Here is a 22,805-nt window from a genome sequence, read left to right on the forward strand (position 1 = left end):
GAGGGATACAATAACAACTGTGGTTTACAATGTTAGCCTTGACTGAGAAATGTAAAGACGAAGCACTGACAGAGAGGAGTTGACACACTTCCCCAAACATCGAAAAGATGACTTTCTACAGGTAACCGCAATCGCTGGAAACCTTGTTGAAAAGTGATTCACCTCGGGAGGGGGGTCAAGCAGCTTGAATGACGTCTCAGGGAAAGCGGGTGAAAACTAATCGTGCATGGTGAGTCCATCTGTGAGTCATTCATTTGTCTTACTTGTATACTATATGATTTTTTTGGGGGGGGGGGCGGAGGAGAAGGAAATAAAGAAGTAGAGATTGTTTGTTTGCATTTTCGTCCAGTTCGAAGAGTCTGAATGCCCACCAACGGTAGGCGTTTCATTTGGGGAGATATTTTGTGATGATATGGACTCCGGGTCGACCGACACGCAGCAGGCAGATCGTAGCGGACACGCCAGATCCGTCACTGCGCTCATGTGAAGTTTGGCTCTGCGAAAAGGATGTCACCCAGTTCTGCTGGATCTAAAATCAAAGAGCATTTTTAAAGGCTGTTTGATCTGTTCGGTATTTTAATTCTATGAAAGATATATTATGATTTTTCTCAGTTTTGATCGGATCCCTTTTTCTTTTACTGTGAACCTACTCATCTAGGTGTTGCTTTGAGTGATAGCCTACTGTCATGCATATTTTTTGGCGTAAACTATTTTATTAATGTTTTCTCAGATAAATGGATGTCAATTACCTCGTTTCGCTGAGCGATTTGAATCCCTGTCCGTTTTTTTCTATTCAACAAGCTAAGCGAGCACTGGTAATCAAGCGATGGGCGCAGTTTGCCTGAGTAGGAACCGAATGCGTCTCGATTTTTTTAATGCAGCTTGTTGAATCTCCTCGTAGGTAATAGGAATGGGCTCGTATTGACAAACTTTACAGCCATTTGGGTGGTAACAGGCGGTTTACAGCTTCCCTTTCCCTAAAACTAACTCAGCTGTCAGAGCATCATGGCTCGTTACGGTTTCGGACTGAAACAGAACCCTCGCTTTCTATGGATAGTGTTTTGTTTGATGAGAACGTTGTTGGATTTCGCGCGGTCGCAGGAAGTTTACGCACCCCATTCTATCAGGATTGAGGGTCATTTGACCCTGGGTGGTCTCTTCCCCGTGCACACCAGAGGGACCGACGGCGTGCCTTGTGGAGATATCAAAAAGGAGAACGGGATCCATCGGCTTGAGGCCATGCTATATGCTCTGGATCAAATCAACCTCGACGATCAACTTTTACCCAACATCACCCTAGGCGCCCGGGTGCTAGACACTTGTTCGAGAGATACATATGCGCTGGAACAATCATTAACTTTCGTTCAGGCTTTGATACAGAAGGACACTTCGGATGTGAGGTGCACCAATGGAGAACCGCCGTTGTTCGTCAAGCCCGAGAAAGTGGTTGGAGTCATTGGCGCCTCGGCAAGTTCTGTGTCGATTATGGTCGCCAACATTTTGCGCCTCTTTCAGGTGAGTAACCTCTGAAAATTCCCCCATACTGTATGCCTATTTTTAAAACAACATGTGTAAGCTAGTCCTATTTTATTAGGTGTCTTAGGCTGTAAAATAAAACACATAATATCTACAGTATTTGTTGGCCTCATTGCATTATGAGAAAAGGTTGAGAGACAGTTTGAGTGGGCTGTTGCGCTTCCCTGGTGGTGCTGAAAGAACAGCTCCTGCTGCCCCCCCAGCTGTGTAGTGCTAGGGCAAAAAAACTAAACATGCACATGGGGGGCAGGAGGCCACAGGAACGAGTTTGCGAAATTCTGCTCTATCCCTCCCTCTCCTTCAATCTCCCGTTCCCTTTCTTCAAGGTGGATTAAATGTTGCCTGGCTGGCAACCCAGTCTGAAAGATCTGATAGAATGGTTGTTTTTATTGGGGATTTTCAAATGAATCCCTTTACATATTTTACAAATTTGGATTAAACTTTTATTTTTGAGGCAAAAATATGTCTGTTTTGAGTGTCTGTTGTCAGCTACGTCAGTGGCTTGTCAGCTCTGTCATTGATGGCTTGTCAGCTACGTCAGTGGCTTGTCAGCTCTGTCACTGATGGCTTGTCAGCTACGTCAGTGGCTTGTCAGCTCTGTCACTGATGGCTTGTCAGCTACGTCAGTGGCTTGTCAGCTCTGTCACTGATGGCTTGTCAGCTCTGTCACTGATGGCTTGTCAGCTACGTCAGTGGCTTGTCTGCTCTGTGACTGATGGCTTGGCAGCTACATCAGTGGCTTGTCAGCTCTGTCACTGATGGCTTGTCAGCTACGTCAGTGGCTTGTCTGCTCTGTGACTGATGGCTTGGCAGCTACATCAGTGGCTTGTCAGCTCTGTCACTGATGGCTTGTCAGCTACGTCAGTGGCTTGTCAGCTACATCAGTGGCTTATCAGCTACATCAGTGGCTTGTCAGCTCTGTCACTGATGGCTTGTCAGCTACGTCAGTGGCTTGTCAGCTCTGTCACTGATGGCTTGTCAGCTACGTCAGTGGCTTGTCAGCTCTGTCACTGATGGCTTGTCAGCTACGTCAGTGGCTTGTCAGCTACATCAGTGGCTTATCAGCTACATCAGTGGCTTGTCAGCTCTGTCACTGATGGCTTGTCAGCTACGTCAGTGGCTTGTCAGCTACATCAGTGGCTTGTCAGCTACATCAGTGGCTTGTCAGCTCTGTCACTGATGGCTTGTCAGCTACGTCAGTGGCTTGTCAGCTACATCAGTGGCTTGTCAGCTACATCAGTGGCTTGTCAGCTACATCAGTGGCTTGTCAGCTCTGTCACTGATGGCTTGTCAGCTACGTCAGTGGCTTGTCAGCTACGTCAGTGGCTTGTCAGCTACGTTAGTGGCTTGTCAGCTCTGTCACTGATGGCTTGTCAGCTCTGTCACTGATGGCTAACCTCCTGAAGATCAATCTTTTTCTCAATCAAAAATAAAAACAAATCACTGTATTGCAAAATATAATATTTGCTATATAAATGTTTTATGTTCGAAATCTAGAAAGAAAATGCCAAAATATTCATAGAACATTTAATAGTGCTGTAAAACAAAGAAAAATTAGTTTGGAGATTTGTATGAAGAAAAATAATAATGTAATGTTATAATTACACATTAAAGGCATTTTAAACACTTGTTGGCCAATAAATGTATAATTTAAATGCTTTTTATGGTGTCTGAGAGAGTTGACATAAATCCAGTTAGTTGCATGTTATATACTGTGCCAGTCAAAAATGTGGACACACCTATTCATTCCAGGGTTTTTCTTTATTTTTACTATTTCTACATTGTAGAATAATAGTGAAAACATCACAACTATGAAATAACACATGTAATCATGTGGTAACCAAAAAAGTGTTAAAAAAATCTAAATATATTTTATATTTGAGATTCTTCAAAGTAGCTACCCTTTGCCTTGATAACAGCTTTGCACACTCTTGGAATTCTCTGAACCAGCTTCACCTGGAATGCTATTCCAACAGTCTTGAAGGAGTTCCCCCATATTCTGAGCACTTGCTGGCTGCTTTTCCTTCACTCCGCAGCCCAACTCATCCCAAACATCTCAATTGGGTTGAGGTCGGGTGATTGTGATTGTGGTGATTGTGGAGGCCAGGTCATCTGATGTAGCACTCCATTACTCTCCTTCTTGGTCAAATAGCCCGTACACAGCCTGGAGGTGTTTTGGGTCCTTGTCCTGTTGAAAACAAATGACAGTACCACTAAACGAAAAACCAGATGGGATGGCGTATCACTGCAGAATGCTGTGGCAGCCATGCTAGTTAAGTGTGCCTTGAATTCTAAATAAATCACAGACAGTGTCACCAGCAAAGCACCCCCACACCATCACATCTCCTCCTCCATGCTTCATGGTGGGAACCACACATGCAAAGATCATCCATTCACCTACTCTGCGTCTCACAAAGACACGGCGGTTGGAACCAACAATCTCAAATTTGGACTCATCAGACCATAGGACAGATTTCCACCAGTCTAATGTCTATTGCTTGTGTTTCTTGGCCCAAGCAAGTCTCTTCTTATTATTGGTGTTCTTTAGTAGTGGTTTCTTTGCAAAAATTCAACCATGAAGGCCTGATTCACGCAGTCTCATCTGAACAGTTGATGTTGAGATGTGTCTGTTACTTGAACTGTGTGAAGCATTTATTTGGACTGCAATTTCTGAGGCTGATAATTCTAATGAACTTATCCTCATCAGCAGAGGTAACTCTGGGTCTTCCATTACTATGGCGGTCCTCATGAGAGCCAGTTTCATCATAGCACTTGATGATCTTTGCGACTACACTTGAAGAAACTTTCAAAGATCTTGACATTTTCTGGATTGACTTACCTTCGTGTCTTAAAGTAATGATTGACTGTAGTTTCTCTTTGCTTATTTGAGCTGTTCTTGCCATAACATGGACTTGGTATTTTACCAAATAGGGCTATCTTCTGTATACCACCCTACCTTGTCACAACACAACTGATTGGCTCCAATGCATTAAGAAGGAAAGAAATTCCACAAATGAACTTTTAACAAGGTACACCTGTTAATTGAAATGCATTCCGGGTAAATAGCTCATGAAGCTGGTTGAGAGAATTCCAAGAGTGTGCAAAGCTGTCATCAATGCAAAGGGTTGCTTCTTTGAAGAATCTCAAATATAAAACATTTTGATTTGTTTTGGGTAACTACATGATTCCATATGTGTTATTTCATAGTTTTGATGTCTTCACAATTATTCTACAATGTAGAAAATAGTAAAAATGCAGAAACACAGTGGAATGAGTAGGTGTGTCCAAACTTTTGACTGGTACTGTATATGCTCTCTTTTTAGCTGGTTCTTTGTCGAATTTTGAGCCGCAGTCATACAAAATCATGTGTTTCTCCACTCCGAGGATTAATCCACGGATAAAAAGGGAAAGATAATTTGTTTTAGGTTAGCAATCTTTAATTCATCTCACCTAGTTTGTCTTTCAAGCATCCACATGGATTTGTCTCTTCCTGATATCAAATAAGGGCATTTGCAGTGCATGGAGCGTCTCAAATAGAACCATGTTCTATTTTAATGCTTGGCTATGCAGACGCTCGGTCACGTACAGTAAACGAGCGGTGTGGGTGAAATGATTGAATAACATGTATGTGTACATTTATTTTGCAATGCTCACTTACGCAATGTAGCCAGTGAGGTTTGCATGTCAGACTAACATGCTGACTAGACACAGGCGTTCGTCTGCGTGCGCCAATGCGCACATGTTATCTTTGCAAAATAACTATTTTGGATGAAGCAGTTGTTAGCTAGAATGCTAACACTCATTGATATAAACTCAGCAAAAAAGAAACATTCCTTTTTCAAGACCCTGTCTTTCAAATATAATTAATAAAAATCCAAATAACATCACAGATCTTCATTGTAAAGGGTTTAAACACTGTTTCCCATGCTTTTTCAATGAACCATAAACAGTGAATGAACATGCACTTGTGGAACGGTTGTTCAGAAACTAACAGCTTACAGACGGTAGGCAATTAAGGTCACAGTTATGAAAACGTAGGACATTAAAGAGGCCTTTCTACTGACTCTAAAAAACACCAAAAGAAAGATGCCCAGGGTCCCTGCTCATCTGTGTGAACGTGCCTTAGGCATGGTGCAAGGAGGCATGAGGACTGCAGATGTGGCCAGGGCAATAAATTGCAATGTCTGTAATGTGAGACCCCTAAGACAGTGCTACAGGGAGACAGAACGGACAGCTGATCGTCCTCGCAGTGGCAGACCACGTGTAACAACACCTGCACAGGATCGGTACATCCGAGCATCACACCTGCGGGACAGGTACAGGATGGCAACAACAACTGCCCGAGTTACACCAGGAACGCACAATCCCTCCATCAGTGCTCAGACTGTCCGCAATAGGCTGAGAGAGACTGGACTGAGGGCTTGTAGGCCAGTTGTAAGGCAGGTCCTCATCAGACATCACCGGCAACAACGTCGCCTATGGGCACAAACCCACCATCACTGGACCAGACAGGACTGGCAAAAAGTGCTCTTCACTGACGAGTTGCGGTTTTGTTTCACCAGGGGTGATGGTCCGATTCAGATTTATCGTGGAAGGATTGAGCGTTACACCGAGGCCTGTACTCTGGAATGATATCAATTTGGAGGTGGAGGGTCCGTCATGGTCTGGGGCGGTGTGTCACAGCAACATCGGACTGAGCTTGTTGTCATTGCAGGCTATCTCAACGCTGTGCGTTACAGGGAAGACAGCCATCTTCCCTCATGTAGTACCCTTCCTGCAGTCTCATCCTGGCATTACCCTCCAGCATGACAATGCCACCAGCCATACTGCTCGTTCTGTGCGTGATTTCCTGCAAGACAGGAATGTCAATGCTCTGCCATGGCCAGCGAAGAGCCCGGATCTCAATCCCATTGAGCATGTCTGGGACCTGTTGGATCAGAGCATGAGGGCTAGGGCCATTCCCCCCAGAAATGTCCAGGAACTTGCAAGTGCCTTGGTGGAAGAGTGGGGTAACATCTCACAGCAAGAACTGGCAAATCTGGTGCAGTCCATGAGGAGGAAATGCACTGCAGTACTTAATGCAGCTGGTGGTGACTGTCACCAGATGCTGACTGTTACTTTTGATTTTGACCCCCCCTTTGTTCAGGGACACATTATTCCATTTATGCTAGTCACATGTCTGTGGAACTTGTTCAGTTTATGTCTCAGTTGTTGAATCTTGTTATATTCATACAAATATTTACACATGTTAAATTTGCTGAAAATAAATGCAGTTGACTGTGAGAGGACATTTCTTTTTTTTGCTGAGTTGTAGCTGAGTAGGTTGTAGCAAAAGCTAGCCAAAGAGCCATTTTACTGGTTGAAGTTAGTTTTTTTTTATTTTGATTTGATTTGCGATGACACAAACATTACATTAAGCAGAACATTCATAGGAGCCTTAAAATCCAATTATAATCCAATAGTAGTGTGAAATGCACACAAGCAATATGTAAATAGAGGCTTTTTTTGCTGGCATTCTATAAGAACTCCCCCTTGTTCTGCCACCTACTTGCGCACATTGCCCTCATGCGGCAATGTTTGCAAACACAGAAAGGGGTCTTTCGGCAACTCAGTTATGATTATTTTTTATATGCATATTTTTGTGGAACAGTTTCATTTCAATAAGTATGTTTTTGTTTCTTAAAATCATTGTCACGTGGTTAATCATAAAAATCAGAATAAAAAATTATACACATCTATAAGTTACAATTCAACTAAGGGAGAGCACCACCCTCTGCCATATGGACACATTGATAGTCTACACTGTGATCCATTGGCGGCTGAAGAAATGAGTACATGGAACTCCGAAATAGCCTGTAGGCCAATGCAGCAGTAGGCCTATAACTTCCATTGTCAACTAACCTAACTAAAATACATAGCCCTAAAGCTGATAAAAATAAAAACTGAAGAAAATATCCGGATGAAAATTCTGGATCTTTCAAATAACATGAATCTCTCTACTCTGTCTGCCTAGAGTTCCCCAAACCAGTAAGCTAGGGACAGACAGCTGTTTTTATTACGTTTCCACTGGATATATAGTGCATTAGGAAAGTATTCAGACTCCTTTTACTTTCTCCACAGTTTGTTACATTACGGCATTATTCTAAAATGGATTAATTGCCCCCCCCCTCTCATCAATCTACACACAATACCCCATAATGACAAAGCAAAAACTGTTTTTTAGATTTAAAAAAATAACTATAACATTTACATAAGTATTCAGACATTACTCATTACTTTATTGAAGAAGCTTTGGCAGTGATTACAGCCTCAAGTCTTCTTGGGTATGATGCTCTAAGCTTGGCACATCTGTATATTTGGGGAGTTTCTCCCATTGTTCGCTGCAGATCCTCTCAAGCTCTGTTAGGTTGGATGGGAGCGTTGCTGCACAGCTATTTTCAGGTCTCTCCAAAGATGTTCGATCGTGTTCAAGTTCAGACTCTGGCTGGGCTGCTCAAGGACATTCAGAGACTTGTCCTGAAGCCACTCCTGTTTTGTCTTGGCTGTGTGCTTAGGGTTGTTGTCCTGTTGGAAGGTGAACCTTCACCCCAGTCTGAGGTCCTGAGCCCCTGGAGCATGTTTTCATCAAGTATCTCACTGTACTTTGCTCTGTTCCTTTTTGCCTTGACTATTCTCCCAGTACCTGCCGCTGAAAAACATCCACACGGCATGATGCTGCCACCACCATGCTTCACCGTAGGGATGGTGCCAGTTTTCCTCCAGATGTGACACTTGGCATTCATGCCAAAGAGTTCAATCTTGGTTCCATCAGACCAGATATTCCTGTTTCTCATTTTCTGAGAGTCTTTAGCTGCCTTTTGGCAAACCCCAAGCGGGCTGTCATGTGCCTTTTACTGAGAAGTGGTTTCCGTCCAGTCACTCTACCATAAAAGCCTGATTGGTGGAGTGCTGCAAGATGGGAGAACCTTCTGGATGGTTATCCCATCTCCACAGAGGAACTCACCTCCCTGACCAAGGCCCTTCTCCCCCGATTGCTCAGTTTGGCCAGGCGACCAGCTCTAGGAAGAGTCTTGGTGGTTCCAAACTTCTTCCATTTAAGAATTATGGAGATGACTGTGTTCTTGGGGACCTTCAATGCTGCAGAAATGTTTTGGTACCCTTCCCCAGATCTGTGTCTCTACACAATCCTCTCTCTGAGCTCTACGGACAATTCCTTCGTCCTCATGGCTTGGTTTTTGCTCTGACATGCACTGCCAACTGTGGGACCTTATATAGACAGGCGTGTGCATTTCCAAATAATTTCCAATCAATTGAATTTACCACAGGTGGACTCCAATCAAGTTGTAGAAACATCTCAAGGATGTTCAATGGAAACAGGATGCACTTGAGCTCAATTTTTGAGTCTCATTGAAAAGGGTCTGATACTTACAGTATATAAATAAGGTATTTCTGTTTTGTATTTTTAATAAATTAGCAAAAATGTCTAAAAACCTTTGTTTTTATGGGGTATTGTGTTTAGATTGCTGAGGATTTTTTACTTATATAATCCATTTTAGAATAAGGCTGTAACGTGAAAAAATGTGGAAAAAGTCAAGGGGTCTGATGATTTCCGAACGCACTGTGGGATCATTACATCATGATTTGTTTTTCATGGTGATTATGGTGGCCGGGAGAGTGTTGGAAAGATTTTTCAAATACTGTGAAGAACTATTATTATTTGCAAAATATGTTAAAAAAAAGATTAAAAAATAATAATAATGACTTTGTTGACTTACTGTGTGAGGTGAAGAAAAAATGACAGAGAAGCTGAGATTATTAGTGGTGGATGTGGTGACTTTAAGACAATCAGAATTCAGACATCCCAAATGAGAACTTTCCTCCATATGCATGCGGCAGACCAGGTACGACCTACTTCTATGCGTGCTCTCCTTCTGTATGTTCCTCTCGAGAAATCAGACCCATTATCATTGCTCACATGGAGCACTCCAAACAAAAGACAATGAAAACAATTGACACAGCTTGTAAATGATGGTTATGAAATGAACCAAAACTTGTTTCTCACGAGTGTAGCAGGTTGTGAACTCTGCAAACATCGTTTCCACTCCAATAATGAGAAAATAGGCTAAATTACCATAATTAAAACATGCATTAACAGAAATGAATGTAACCAAATGACGGAGGATTAACTGTGCATCCACTAGGCCTACTGGTCACATACAGTGCCAGTCAAGTCTGGACACACCTACTCATTCAAGGGATTTTCTGTATTCTACATTGTAGAATAATAGTGAAGACATCAAAACTATGAAATAACACATATGGAATCATTTAGTAACCAAAAAAGTGTTAAACTAATCAAAATAAATGGTATGTTTGAGATTCTTCAAAGTAGCCACCCTTTGCCTTGATGACAGCTTTGCACACTCTTGATAATGAGACACAGTGACCACAGTAGAATGTTTAAGTGTTCCTCATAGGCCTGCGTACCTCTTGTTGAGAAAGAGTCAGAAGCAGAACACACTGACAGTAGGCTCACTGTTAGTACTGCAGTGGAATGAGGCACCCTGCAGAGCTGCAAAACAGCAAATGAATTATTAAAAACACATGTTTAGAGCAAAATATGCAATTATTTAAAATAGTGTGCATACATTTGCCATAGTACAAGCCAACATCTAAGCAAGTTCTCTCATTTGAAGATATAAGATGTGCTGTCCGGAAGGCCAAGTAGAAAACATGAATTTTAGTGTTTGTGTTATTGACTTGTGGTTAAACATTGTGACTTACTATCAATGCTATTATTGTCTGTTTTCCAAAATCAATTAAACCAAGCACAGGCAAGCACACTAAGTAGCTGTTTAATATAGACTGAAGCCATCAAAGTACTTACCATGCTGCTTTATGAAAGGCCCAACCACACACACACACACACACACACACACACACACACACACACACACACACACACACACACACACACACACACACACACACACACACACACACACACACACACATATTATTACCCCCTTCTCTTAACACCAAGTCCAATCTTTACCAGACCACTCCAGTCATGCTGGTCTCAGGAGCTTTGTGGCTGTCAGGTGGACATGCTTGTTGATGGTTCCAATATCTTTAGGGTAAATTCCCTCTTCCATTATCAATGGAAGATTACAAATCAGGATTCTCCTTAGAGTGAAGGCATCCCAAGGACTATAATTGTCATGCCTTTCCCAAATGCAAGTGATTATGTCTAAAATATGTTCCTTGAGTATAGCATTAAAACTCATCCACATAGTAGAAAAGTTTTTGAGTTATCATGGGATTTGTCGACCCATAAAAGATTCCTTGGGGAAAGAAAGGATACGTCAATAAGTCCCTAATTCCGTTATCTCAGGTGCTCCAGTGTCTGTCTGTGTGTCAGGCTGAGCAGTGTAGGTGGGGTGTGTGCTGTGGCATCAGCGTAGTAATCAGGCTCGGGGAATCAGTGGGTTGACACAGGCGCCGTCACACAGCTCCTTCCTCCGTTTGCTCAGGCAATCACTCTGCATTTATGCTAATTCTCCCCACTGCACCGCGCTGGCTGCCATCATATAGCTGTCACCGGCTATGTTGAGCCCCACAGTCAAACCCTACACAAATCCTCAGGAGGAAAGATTTGTTTAAATGTCTCCATTTCCAACCGATTTCAATATTGAGACAGCACAGTCTCCTCTAAGTTTTTCTCTTTCTCTCCCACTTAGACATGTTCTTGTCTTGATGATCATATTGATAGTACACATTGATTAAGTAGAATCCCAGTGGGAGTCAATAGAATCTGGGGATGATAGCTCCCTGCTCATTTACACTCATCACTGCAACTGATTCATTTGTGATAGCAATTACAAGTTTCACAAAATGTTTTCAAATCCAATCCATCAAGTGGAGAATTAATTTTGTCAAACGCTGAATGAAACACCTGTTCCGTTGTGATAGAAAAGGTAAAGTGGAATTTCTTCTGTTAAAATCGGGATTAACGGCTCCATACTTTATCGGACAAGCCGTGCCTGATTTCATTTTCTTTTCATTGTCAATAATAAAGCGGATGAAGATGTCTGTGGTTGAACAACTGGAGTTGAGGTGCTACCTAAATTAAGTAGACAATACATCCCAACATAAGGTGAGATCCTCTTCATATAAATGTAACCTTTTTTATTTGATGAAGGTTAAAACATTGTGATGTATCAGTCAGTCATGATCTTTGTCATATTCTCTTCAACTCCAGTCAGTGCACAATCCAAGAAATTCTGAAATGTTCTCTCTGTCCTCAATATAACTATGGACAGAGGGGTCAGTCATCTTCTCAGAGCAGTGCATCCGTGTTGTGGTCCTTCAGTGAGGATTTCAGTGGACGTCACCATATACTGTATGTAACACAGCACAGTTCATCTCCCCCTGTGATAAATAGAACAGCAGGGAAGTTAAAAACAGATTGTTGCTTTCATTGCCAGACAATACATATCGCTGCTGTCTTTTCAAGGTGTGAGTGGCCGCTGAACTGTTAATGCTGGGAAATTGACACGGGATAGATTTTTCAGAGGGCCCACGAGTGTTGATCAATACTGTTGCCAGGGTGAGGCTGATTTTCTCTGAAGATGTTTTCATTTCCCTGTTCTTTCACACAGCACTATAGAAATGAGAAACAACAATTACACAAAACGCTTCAATTATTACAGATTGTTCAAACAAATGAGTTGTTGTTCTCAACCTCTGAGAGATCATCTTTTAGTATTTCAACGGTCTGTGTTTTGCGAGCATTCTCCCACGTTTGAGGAAGGCCTCTTCCTCAGCCTAAAATCCTTAGTGTCCATTAGCAACTATTGGCCCATGGAATGAATAGTGAAATATATATATATATATATATATATATACAGTTGAAATCGGAAGCTTACCTACACCTTAGCCAAATACATTTAAACTCAGCTTTTCACAATTCCTGACATTTAATCCCAGTTAAAATTCCCTGGCTTAGGTCAGTTAGGATCAACACTTTATTTTAAGAATGTGAAATGTCAGAAAAATAGGAGAGAGAATAATTTACTTCAGCTTTTATTTCTTTCATCACATTCCCAGTGGGTCAGAAGTGTACATACACTCAATTAGTATTTGTTAGCATTGCCTTTAAATTGTTTAACTTGGGTCAAATGTTTCGGGTAGCCTTCCACAAGCTTCCCACAATAAGTTGGGTGAATTTTGTCCCGTTCCTCCTGACAGAGCTGGTGTAACTGAGTCATGTTTGTAGGCCTCCTTGCTCGCACACGCTTTTTCAGTTCTGCCCACAAATTGTATCTAGGATTGAGGTCAGGGCTTTGTGATGGCCACTCCATTACCTTGACTTTGATGTCCTTAAGCCATTTTGCCACAACTTTGGAAGTATGCTTGGGGTCATTGTCCATTTGGAAGAAACCTTTGCGACCAAGCTTTAACTGATGTCTTGAGATGTTGCTTCAGTTTATCCACATCATTTTCCTCCTCATGATGCCATCTATTTTGTGATGTGCACCAGTCCCCCCTGCAGCAAAGCACCCCAACAACATGATGCTGCCACCCCGGTGCTTCACGGTTGGGATGGTGATCTTCGGCTTGCAAGCATCCCCCTTTTTCCTCCAAACATAACGATGGTCATTATGGCCAAACAGTTCTATTTTTGTTTCATCAGACCAGAGGACATTTCTCCAAAAAGTACGATCTTTGTCCCCATGTGCAGTTGCAAACCGTAGTCTGGCTTTTTTATGGCGGTTTTGGAGCAGTGGCTTCTTCCTTGCTGAGCGGCCTTTCAGGTTATGTCGATATAGGATTTGTTTTACTGTGGATATAGATACCTGTTTCCTCCAGCATCTTCACAAGGTCCTTTGCTGTTGTTCTGGGGTTGATTTGCACTTTTCGCACCAAAGTACATTCATCTCTAGGAGACAGAACACGGTATGAGTGGTATGATGGCTGCGTGATCCCATGGTGTCTATACTTGCCTACTGTTGTTTGTACAGATGAACGTGGTACCTTCAGGTGTTTGGAAATTGCTCCCAAGGATGAACCAGACTTGTGGAGGTCTACAATTATTTTTTTGCTGATTTCTTTAGATTTTCCCATGATGTCAAGCAACTGAGTTTGAAGGTTGGCCTTGAAATACATCCACAGGTACACCTCCAATTGACTCAAATGATGTCAATTAGCCTATCAGAAGCTTCTAAAGCCATGCCATACTTTTCTGGAATTTTCCAAGCTGTTTAAAGGCACAGTCAACTTAGTGTATGTAAACTTCTGACCCACTGGAATTGTGTGTGATACAGTGAATTATAAGTGAAATAATCTGTCTGTAAACAATTGTTGGAAAAATGACTTGTGTCATGCACAAAGTAGATGTCCTAACCGACTTGCCAAAACTATAGTTTGTGAACAAGAAATTTGTGGAGTGGTTTAAAAATGAGTTTTAAATGACTCCAACCTAAGTCTATGTAAACTTCCGACTTCAACTGTATATGTTTTGCTGACATCAGGGGATGGCTGCCTGCTATTTCCTGTTTCCTTTCTTTCCCAAAGAGAGAGGCGTAACTTTGTATTGAAATCAGGTGAACTCTGTCTTATCCTTCTGTCAGGGGACTGAGCCCCTGCAGACAAGCTGTCTAGGTGAAGCATTGATGTCCTCTCATAGTCTGACCGACATTACTCTGTTTTTGTCTCTCGCCCTTTCCCAAAGAATCATCAGTACGATTGAGGCGAGGTAGATTGAAGCCTGACAGAAAAACGGATCTATTCAGCAGACATCCGAAAGCACTGACAGACACACGGACATGTAGGCGAGATGGGTTGTGTAACTGGCACACTAAGCTGTCACGAAATGTCATAGGTTAAATGTGTCTGCTTGTTCTAAACACAGTGGGCCATTTGCACATTCATGCGTGTGACAGCACAGGGTCAATTACTCCCATTTAGAGCACCTTTATTTATGTCTCCAGCGGGTAGAGGTCAACTGTCAAGCATGTGGACACACACACACACACACACACACACTCAGGCACGCAAGAATGTACGCGAACACCAAAACAACCAAACACACATAAAAAAAAACACACACACACACACACACACACACACACACACACACACACACACACACTCAGGCACGCAAGAATGTACGCGAACACCAAAACAACCAAACACACATTAAAAAAAAAACACACACACACACACACACACACACACACACACACACACACACACACACACACACACACACACACACACACACACACACACACACACACACACACACACAGAAAATAAAAAGACAAAGCTCTTGTGGAACTGTTCCGTGCCAGTGGTTTTGGAGCTTTTTTATTTTCTCTCCAAAGCTAGTCTTGCTAATTGGCTTTTACTCTGAGTGTGACACAGAGAGCTCTCTGATAGCGAGTTTATTCTCCCAGATGCAGAACAAACTCTGATAAGAATTATAATTATAATTTATTCAGACTTCCAGGAGCAATTATCAAACTGAAAATGGACCCCTTTTAGTGTAAAAGACAACTCCCAGCATGATGAAACAAACATACACTGTCCTCTATGGCCTTTTCGAGCCCAAGCATGGTAAATAAGCCCTGGTTTATGCACTTCCAGTGTAGGTGACTAATGCAATGTAATAAGTAAAAAATATCCCTCAGTCAACCCAGCTGTCTTTGTGGGTGACGTGGTCGGTCCTGAGGTCAGACACCGTCTGTCAGAGGGAGATTGGGAAACCTTGTTAACCCAATCTCCTGGATATGCCGTTGGGGGTAGCTCCTGGATATGCCATTGGGGGTAGCTCCTGGATATGCCATTGGGGGTAGCTCCTGGATATGCCGTTGGGGGTAGCTCCTGGATATGCCGTTGGGGGTAGCTCCTGGATATGCCGTTGGGGGTAGCTCCTGGATATGCCGTTGGGGGTAGCTCCTGGATATGCCGTTGGGGGTAGCTCCTGGATATGCCGTTGGGGGTAGCTCCTGGATATGCCGTTGGGGGTAGCTCCTGGATATGCCGTTGGGGGTCGCTCCTGGATATGCCGTTGGGGGTCGCTCCTGGATATGCCGTTGGGGTAGCTCTTGCATATGCCGTTGGGGGTAGCTCCTGGATATGCCATTGGGGGTCGCTCCTGGATATGCCGTTGGGGGTCGCTCCTGGATATGCCGTTGGGGGTAGCTCCTGGATATGCCGTTGGGGTAGCTCCTGGATATGCCGTTGGGGGTAGCTCCTGGATATGCCGTTGGGGTAGCTCCTGGATATGCCGTTGGGGGTCGCTCCTGGATATGCCGTTGGGGGTCGCTCCTGGATATGCCGTTGGGGGTCGCTCCTGGATATGCCGTTGGGGGTCGCTCCTGGATATGCCGTTGGGGGTAGCTCCTGGATATGCCGTTGGGGGTAGCTCCTGCATATGCCGTTGGGGGTAGCTCCTGGATATGCCGTTGGGGGTAGCTCCTGGATATGCCGTTGGGGGTAGCTCCTGGATATGCCGTTGGGGGTGGGGTAGATGGACTCCCATTTGGCCCATGATGATCTGTATAATTTATCGGCATTGAATGTCGCAAACACTTTCTCTGCATCCATCATGCGTGTCTTACAGCTACATTTCCCTAGTATTTCACCGTATAACACCGCACCTCGTACTTCAACGTACCTCAAAGTACCTCCTTCCTTGCCCAGCCCATAAGAACCAATCTAAAGCATAAGGAGGGAATGCAGGGGTCTCATCCAGGCTTCAGTGAGTGGAGGGCAGGCTATTGTTCACTCACCCATCCAGCCATGTATTACCACCAAGCCTCTATATACCCTGGAGAAAACAGGGGGCCTATTTAACTTAACTCCCCTCATATTCACTGTAAAAAAAAATATATATATCTTGATTCAACAACATACAATTGTAAGGCAATCAGCTGCAATAGGATTGTGAGTTTGTTCAACAGACATTTTGATAAAACAGCAGTGGTGGAACCTGACCTAAAATATGTTCTCAGTGAACAGAATAATGTAATATCCAGATTTGTTTTGTACAGAAAAGTCCTTATCCCAGTACTACAGTTATACAGCATGGCCCAGAATAAATAAATAGATATTTTGGCTCTCTCTTTTTCCTCCTTCTGTCCAAGTGCTGTAGCTGGATTACCAAACACCTGTACATGTCCTTAAACCTAATCTGTTATTCCATACATGCAATACGAGGCTAATCACTTTCAAATCACTTTCTCATTCTGACAGCACTGCTGGTAGTTGGCAAATGCATTAGATTGTTTCCTGTTGTGTGTGTGGTCTTTGTGCTGCCATTTTAGACTGCGGGTGTGTGCCATTCGAGAGGTGGTGCATGTTCCTCGGTGGCGGCTCCTGTTAAGCTTTGGTTCTGCATATTCTTTTTGAAGCCTCCAGAAGCTTTCCCCTTTTTTACACCCTCCCTCCCTCCACCCCTCTTCCCCATCTCCCCTCTTCCTGCTCTTCATTCATACATGGTGCTTTAGAATCCTATTCCACACAGTCTAATCCTGTTCAACTGCTTGTCAGGGAGAATTCCCCCTCAACGCGTGAAAGAATTGCAACTGAAGAAATGCAGAGGAGCCCGAAAACATCCAGAAAAAAAGGGACCTTCAGATTCACGTTGTGAACATGTCCCCTCCCCCACTCTCCCCCACCCTCCCACACCCTCCCGCCCTACATCCTCCTCCCAAATCCTCTCTTCCTTACACACAGAGTCACAGACTCACATTCCACAAGACACTTTGCAGTCTGATGGCAGCCTAACTAAGTGGGAAGTGCACTGCTCACATGGCCAGCCTGTTGTCCCCAGAGGTTGGTGGCACTGTTATGTATAGACTGCTGGACATCTTAGTGAGGAGGAGTCTAATGCGGACGGGCATGCACACAGAAGACTGACTGACAAGAGATGTGAAGATAGTTCAACCTGAGCTCTGCATCACTAAAAGAAAATAAGACTGCTAAAAGTCTCTTACGGAAAATAGTGTTTGTGTTTATATGTGGCTTTTTGTGTGTGTGTTTAAGTGTATGTGTGTGTTTGTGCGTGTTTAAGTGTGTGTGTGTGTGTGTTTAAGTGTGTGTGTGTGTGTGTTTAAGTGTATGTGTGTGTGTGTATGTGTGTGTGTGTGTGTGTGTGTGTGTGTGTGTGTGTGCCTGTTTAAGTGTGTGTGTGTGTGTGTGTGTGTGTGTGTTTGTGCCTGTTTAAGTGTGTGTGTGTGTTTAAGTGTGTGTGTGTGTGTGTTTAAGTGTGTGCACATGTACATGTTTGTGTTAGAAAGACGGTAGGGGAGACGGGGGACCCGTGGTGTGTATCCTCTCACTATATACAATAAGCCTTCATTAGGATTCATTGGTTGTCCTTCAGTTGTGTTATTACAGCAAGCTCTAAGGCCATCTAAGTATGTCTGTTGTCAACGGATAGTCATAAATCTGTGCCGCATCAAAACGACGTATTGACGGGGTATATTGAAGGAAGGGGATTTTTTTTTACAATAGGACCAACTTGAACTGCAGGTAGACATGCATAAAGACCTGTTGATTTCACCCCTTAAAAATTCACAAGATTACTGCTTTAGAATTTGATTAGCTGAAATGTACTCCTGGCTATATTTCTCTGGGGATGGTGGTGAGTGTTCCATTTTCACTCCCTTTCTTTCTCTCAGCCTTGCAGTGTGTGTGTGTGTGTGTGTGTGTGTGTGTGTGTGTGTGTGTTCCTCTGAGCCTGGAAAGTACGCCATGGTGCTGCAGCAAGAGCATACATACGAAATCAGTTGACAGGATTACTGTTTTCAGATGCGAATCCCTCAGGATTTTAACAACACTCTCAAAGCCCATCTCCGACTGACAGTTACATTGATTAGGGGAAGAACTCAATCACAATTGACGTTTAGCAAATAACCATATCCATTCCCTAGCAAATGGGGTTGCTTAAACTGCAATTGACCCCTACAGATTGGCCATTGATGAGAGAATATAAGGGTTTTGAACTCCCTTTCTCACTAACAGTCCACTCATCTTTCATCTATTCGGCTGAATGAACAATCCTCAATCAATAGTCTGTTATTTATCAATGGATTTTGCCTCCAGTGGGGTTAGAAGGCCAATCAAATGTGTCAACCATCAATAAATCTGTCCGTTGCTACGAAACTGTAAGCCATAACCTCCCTCTGGGCAAAAACTGGTTGAATCTATGTTATTTCCATGTGAATTTAACCCAAAAATTCAATGTGATGAAGTTGAATCAACATGGAAAAGTGATTGGATACAAATAAAATCAAAAACATAATTAATTATTTATTTATTTATTTTTTACCTAAAGGCCTTTTTTCAAATACTGTGTGCAATCTTTTTGCCCAAATTCGGGAAAAAGTACAGTACCGATTTTGACGCACTAAACCATTCACACCAAGTCCAATGCGTTTTTCCGTCCACTTTTTCCAGAAATGTGCATAATGTCACCAACGCTGCTGCAGTCATTCTAAGTGGCAACACGTTGTTCAATGTGGCTAGACAGCAGTGGCGATTTTAGCATGTACATCTTGGTGGGGCAAAAAAATGTGGGTTGCATGCCAGAATAGCCACAACACAACACAACCCTAAACAATACATTAATTGCACTATAACGGTGACAAACGGTGCCCACAAACTGTTAGGGCCTACATAAAGCTGTCCCAACACCTTACCACTTTTACACCTGACTATCAGCGGAGCCTTGTCTGGCAGTGAAACAGTTAATTCAGCCTCATTTACTGCCTTTAAAAAAAACATAGCTGATATGGCTGACTTGCTTAAACAAATGTGGTTTAATCAACATAACTATTTGTTCAGCATGTTTGAAATGTCCAGTGACAGAATTCAGAACATGGGCCATTTTTACAGCATAATCCCTGTACACCAAGACAGAACCGTAGGATAAATAAAGGGGGAATATAAGCAGACAATGAAAGTTCTTTCAATATATGATGATTGCATTTCTCTAAACAGGTTAATGGCTACATGTACACCACCAAGTTAGAACAGTAGGCAGAATTAAGAGGTGAAAATAGACCAAATGATTAGGGCGAGGCACATGGGCTACTAACAGCTTACTACACAACATACACTTAGAATGACTTTATTAGCTACAGTCTACATATGTCCCTGGTATATTACTACACAACATACACTTAGAATGACTTTATTAGCTACAGTCTACATATGTCCCTGGTATATTACTACACAACATACACTTAGAATGACTTTATTAGCTACAGTCTACATATGTCCCTGGTATATTACTACACAACATACACTTAGAATTACTTTAGTAGCTACAGTCTACATATGTCCCTGGTATATTACTACACAACATACACTTAGAATGACTTTATTAGCTACAGTCTACATATGTCCCTGGTATATTACTACACAACATACACTTAGAATGACTTTATTAGCTACAGTCTACACATCTCCCTGGTTTATTACTACACAACATACACTTAGAATGACTTTATTAGCTACAGTCTACATATCTCCCTGGTATATTACTACACAACATACACTTAGAATGACTTTATTAGCTACAGTCTACATATGTCCCTGGTATATTACTACACAACATACACTTAGAATGACTTTATTAGCTACAGTCTACATATGTCCCTGGTATATTACTACACAACATACACTTAGAATGACTTTATTAGCTACAGTCTACATATGTCCCTGGTATATTACTACACAACATACACTTAGAATGACTTTATTAGCTACAGTATACATATCTCCCTGGTATATTACATCATTTATGCAGCAGCATACAAGACATTTTTGGACTCACCTTGTGAAGGTCATTTTGGGCAAATTTTGTCATCAAACTTTGTCATCAAAGTCTGGCATTCTCTGGATTTATGGTGGGAATTCTGAAAACAAAAACAAACAGCAACTCCATTGAATAGCAGGCTAACATTAGTAGTTGCTTTGCAACGCTTGCAGTTAGCCACTGATTCCTTACAAACCACTCATTGCTGAATTTGCGATTTCCAACTTGTTGTGTAATCTGTATGTCCAATGGCTGATGAGCACCGACACATTTTATCTATAATTTCTATAATTAATTAAGGAGGAGATATAATTTTAAGGAGGAGATATAGAGACAGCTGTGATATAGGCTATATGAAGATGAAATTCACAACCATTAGAAAATAGAAACACATGCACTCAACCTGTCCATAGCCTAATGCTCATCCAGTCCATAGACTAATGATCAGCCTGTATGAAGCCTAATGATCAGCCTGTCCATAGTGTAATGATCAGCCTGCCCATAGTTTAATGATCAGCCTGTCCATAGACTAATGATCAGCCTGTCCATAGACTAATGATCAGCCTGTCCGTAGCGTAATGATCAGCATGTCCGAAAACTAATGATCAGCCTGTCCATAGACTAATGATCAGCATGTCCATAGTCTAATGATCAGCCTGCCCGTAGACTAATGATCAGCCTGCCTATAATCTAATGATCAGCCTGTCCATAGTCTAATGATCAGCCTGCCCGTAGACTAATGATCAGCCTGTCCGTAGCGTAATGATCAGCATGTCCGAAAACTAATGATCAGCCTGTCCATAGACTAATGATCAGCATGTCCATAGTCTAATGATCAGCCTGCCCGTAGACTAATGATCAGCCTGCCTATAATCTAATGATCAGCCTGTCCATAGTCTAATGATCAGCCTGCCCGTAGACTAATGATCAGCCTGCCTATAATCTAATGATCAGCCTGCCCATAGTCTAATGATCAGACTGTATATAGCCAAATGATCAGACTGTATATAGCCTAATGATCAGACTGTATATAGTCTAATGATCAGACTGTATATAGCCTAATGATCAGACTGTATATAGTCTAATGATCAGACTGTATATAGTCTAATGATCAGACTGTATATAGCCTAATGATCAGACTGTATATAGCCTAATGATCAGACTGTATATAGGCTAATGATCAGACTGTATATAACCTAATGATCAGACTGTATATAGTCTAATGATCAGACTGTATATAGCCTAATGATCAGTCTGTATATAGCCTAATGATCAGACTGTATATAGTCTAATGATCAGACTGTATATAGTCTAATGATCAGTCTGTATATAGCCTAATGATCAGCCTGCCCATAGTCTAATGATCAGCCTGTATAAAGGCTATTGATCAGCCTAACCATAGTCCAATGATCAGCCTGTCCATAGTGTAATGAGCAGCCTGTCCATAGTGTAATGATCAGCCTGTCCATAGTGTAATGAGCAGCCTGTCCATAGTGTAATGATCAGCCTGTCCATAGTGTAATGATCAGCCTGCCCATAGTTTAATGATCAGCCTGCCCATAGTTTAATGATCAGCCTGCCCATAGTGTAATGATCAGCCTGCCCATAGTTTAATGATCAGCCTGCCCATAGTTTAATGATCAGCCTGTCCATAGTGTAATGATCAGCCTGCCCATAGTTTAATGATCAGCCTGCCCATAGTTTAATGATCAGCCTGCCCATAGTTTAATGATCAGCCTGTATATAGCCCAATGATCAGCCTGTCCATAGTGTAATGATCAGCCTGCCCATAGTGTAATGATCAGCCTGCCCATAGTTTAATGATCAGCCTGTATATAGCCCAATGATCAGCCTGTCCATAGTGTAATGATCAGCCTGCCCATAGTGTAATGATCAGCCTGCCCATAGTTTAATGATCAGCCTGTATAAAGCCCAATGATCAGCCTGTCCATAGTGTAATGATCAGCCTGCCCATAGTTTAATGATCAGCCTGTATATAGCCTAATGATCAGACTGTATATAGCCTAATGATCAGCCTGCCCATAGTGTAATGATCAGCCTGTCCATAGTGTAATGATCAGCCTGCCCATAGTTTAATGATCAGCCTGCCCATAGTTTAATGATCAGCCTGCCCATAGTTTAATGATCAGCCTGTATATAGCCTAATGATCAGACTGTATATAGCCTAATGATCAGACTGTATATAGCCTAATGATCAGCCTGCTCATAGTCTAATGATCAGCCTGTATAATTCCTATTGATCAGCCTAACCATAGTCTAATGATCAGCCTGCCCATAGTGTAATGATTAGCCTGTATAAAGCCTAATGATCAGCCTGTCCATAGTGTAATGATCAGCCTGCCCATAGTTTAATAATCAGCCTGTATATAGCCTAATGATCAGACTGTATATAGCCTAATGATCAGCCTGTATATAG

The 22,805-nt window shown here is 42.4% G+C and overlaps 1 protein-coding gene across 1 annotated transcript in view; it reads left to right on the forward strand.

The window, feature by feature from the left end:
* Positions 1–311: 311 nt before the first annotated feature.
* LOC115101858 (metabotropic glutamate receptor 7-like) overlaps positions 312–22,805 on the forward strand; it is a 192,388-nt gene continuing 169,894 nt past the window's right edge. The window contains exon 1 of the mRNA XM_065005294.1: positions 312–1,515. Coding sequence (XP_064861366.1) covers positions 1,006–1,515 — 510 coding nt within the window. The 5' untranslated portion in view covers positions 312–1,005. The remainder of the gene's footprint in view (positions 1,516–22,805) is intronic.

The sequence above is a fragment of the Oncorhynchus nerka genome, linkage group LG20 (genome assembly GCF_034236695.1).
Source record: "Oncorhynchus nerka isolate Pitt River linkage group LG20, Oner_Uvic_2.0, whole genome shotgun sequence".
Classification (NCBI taxonomy): domain Eukaryota; kingdom Metazoa; phylum Chordata; class Actinopteri; order Salmoniformes; family Salmonidae; genus Oncorhynchus; species Oncorhynchus nerka.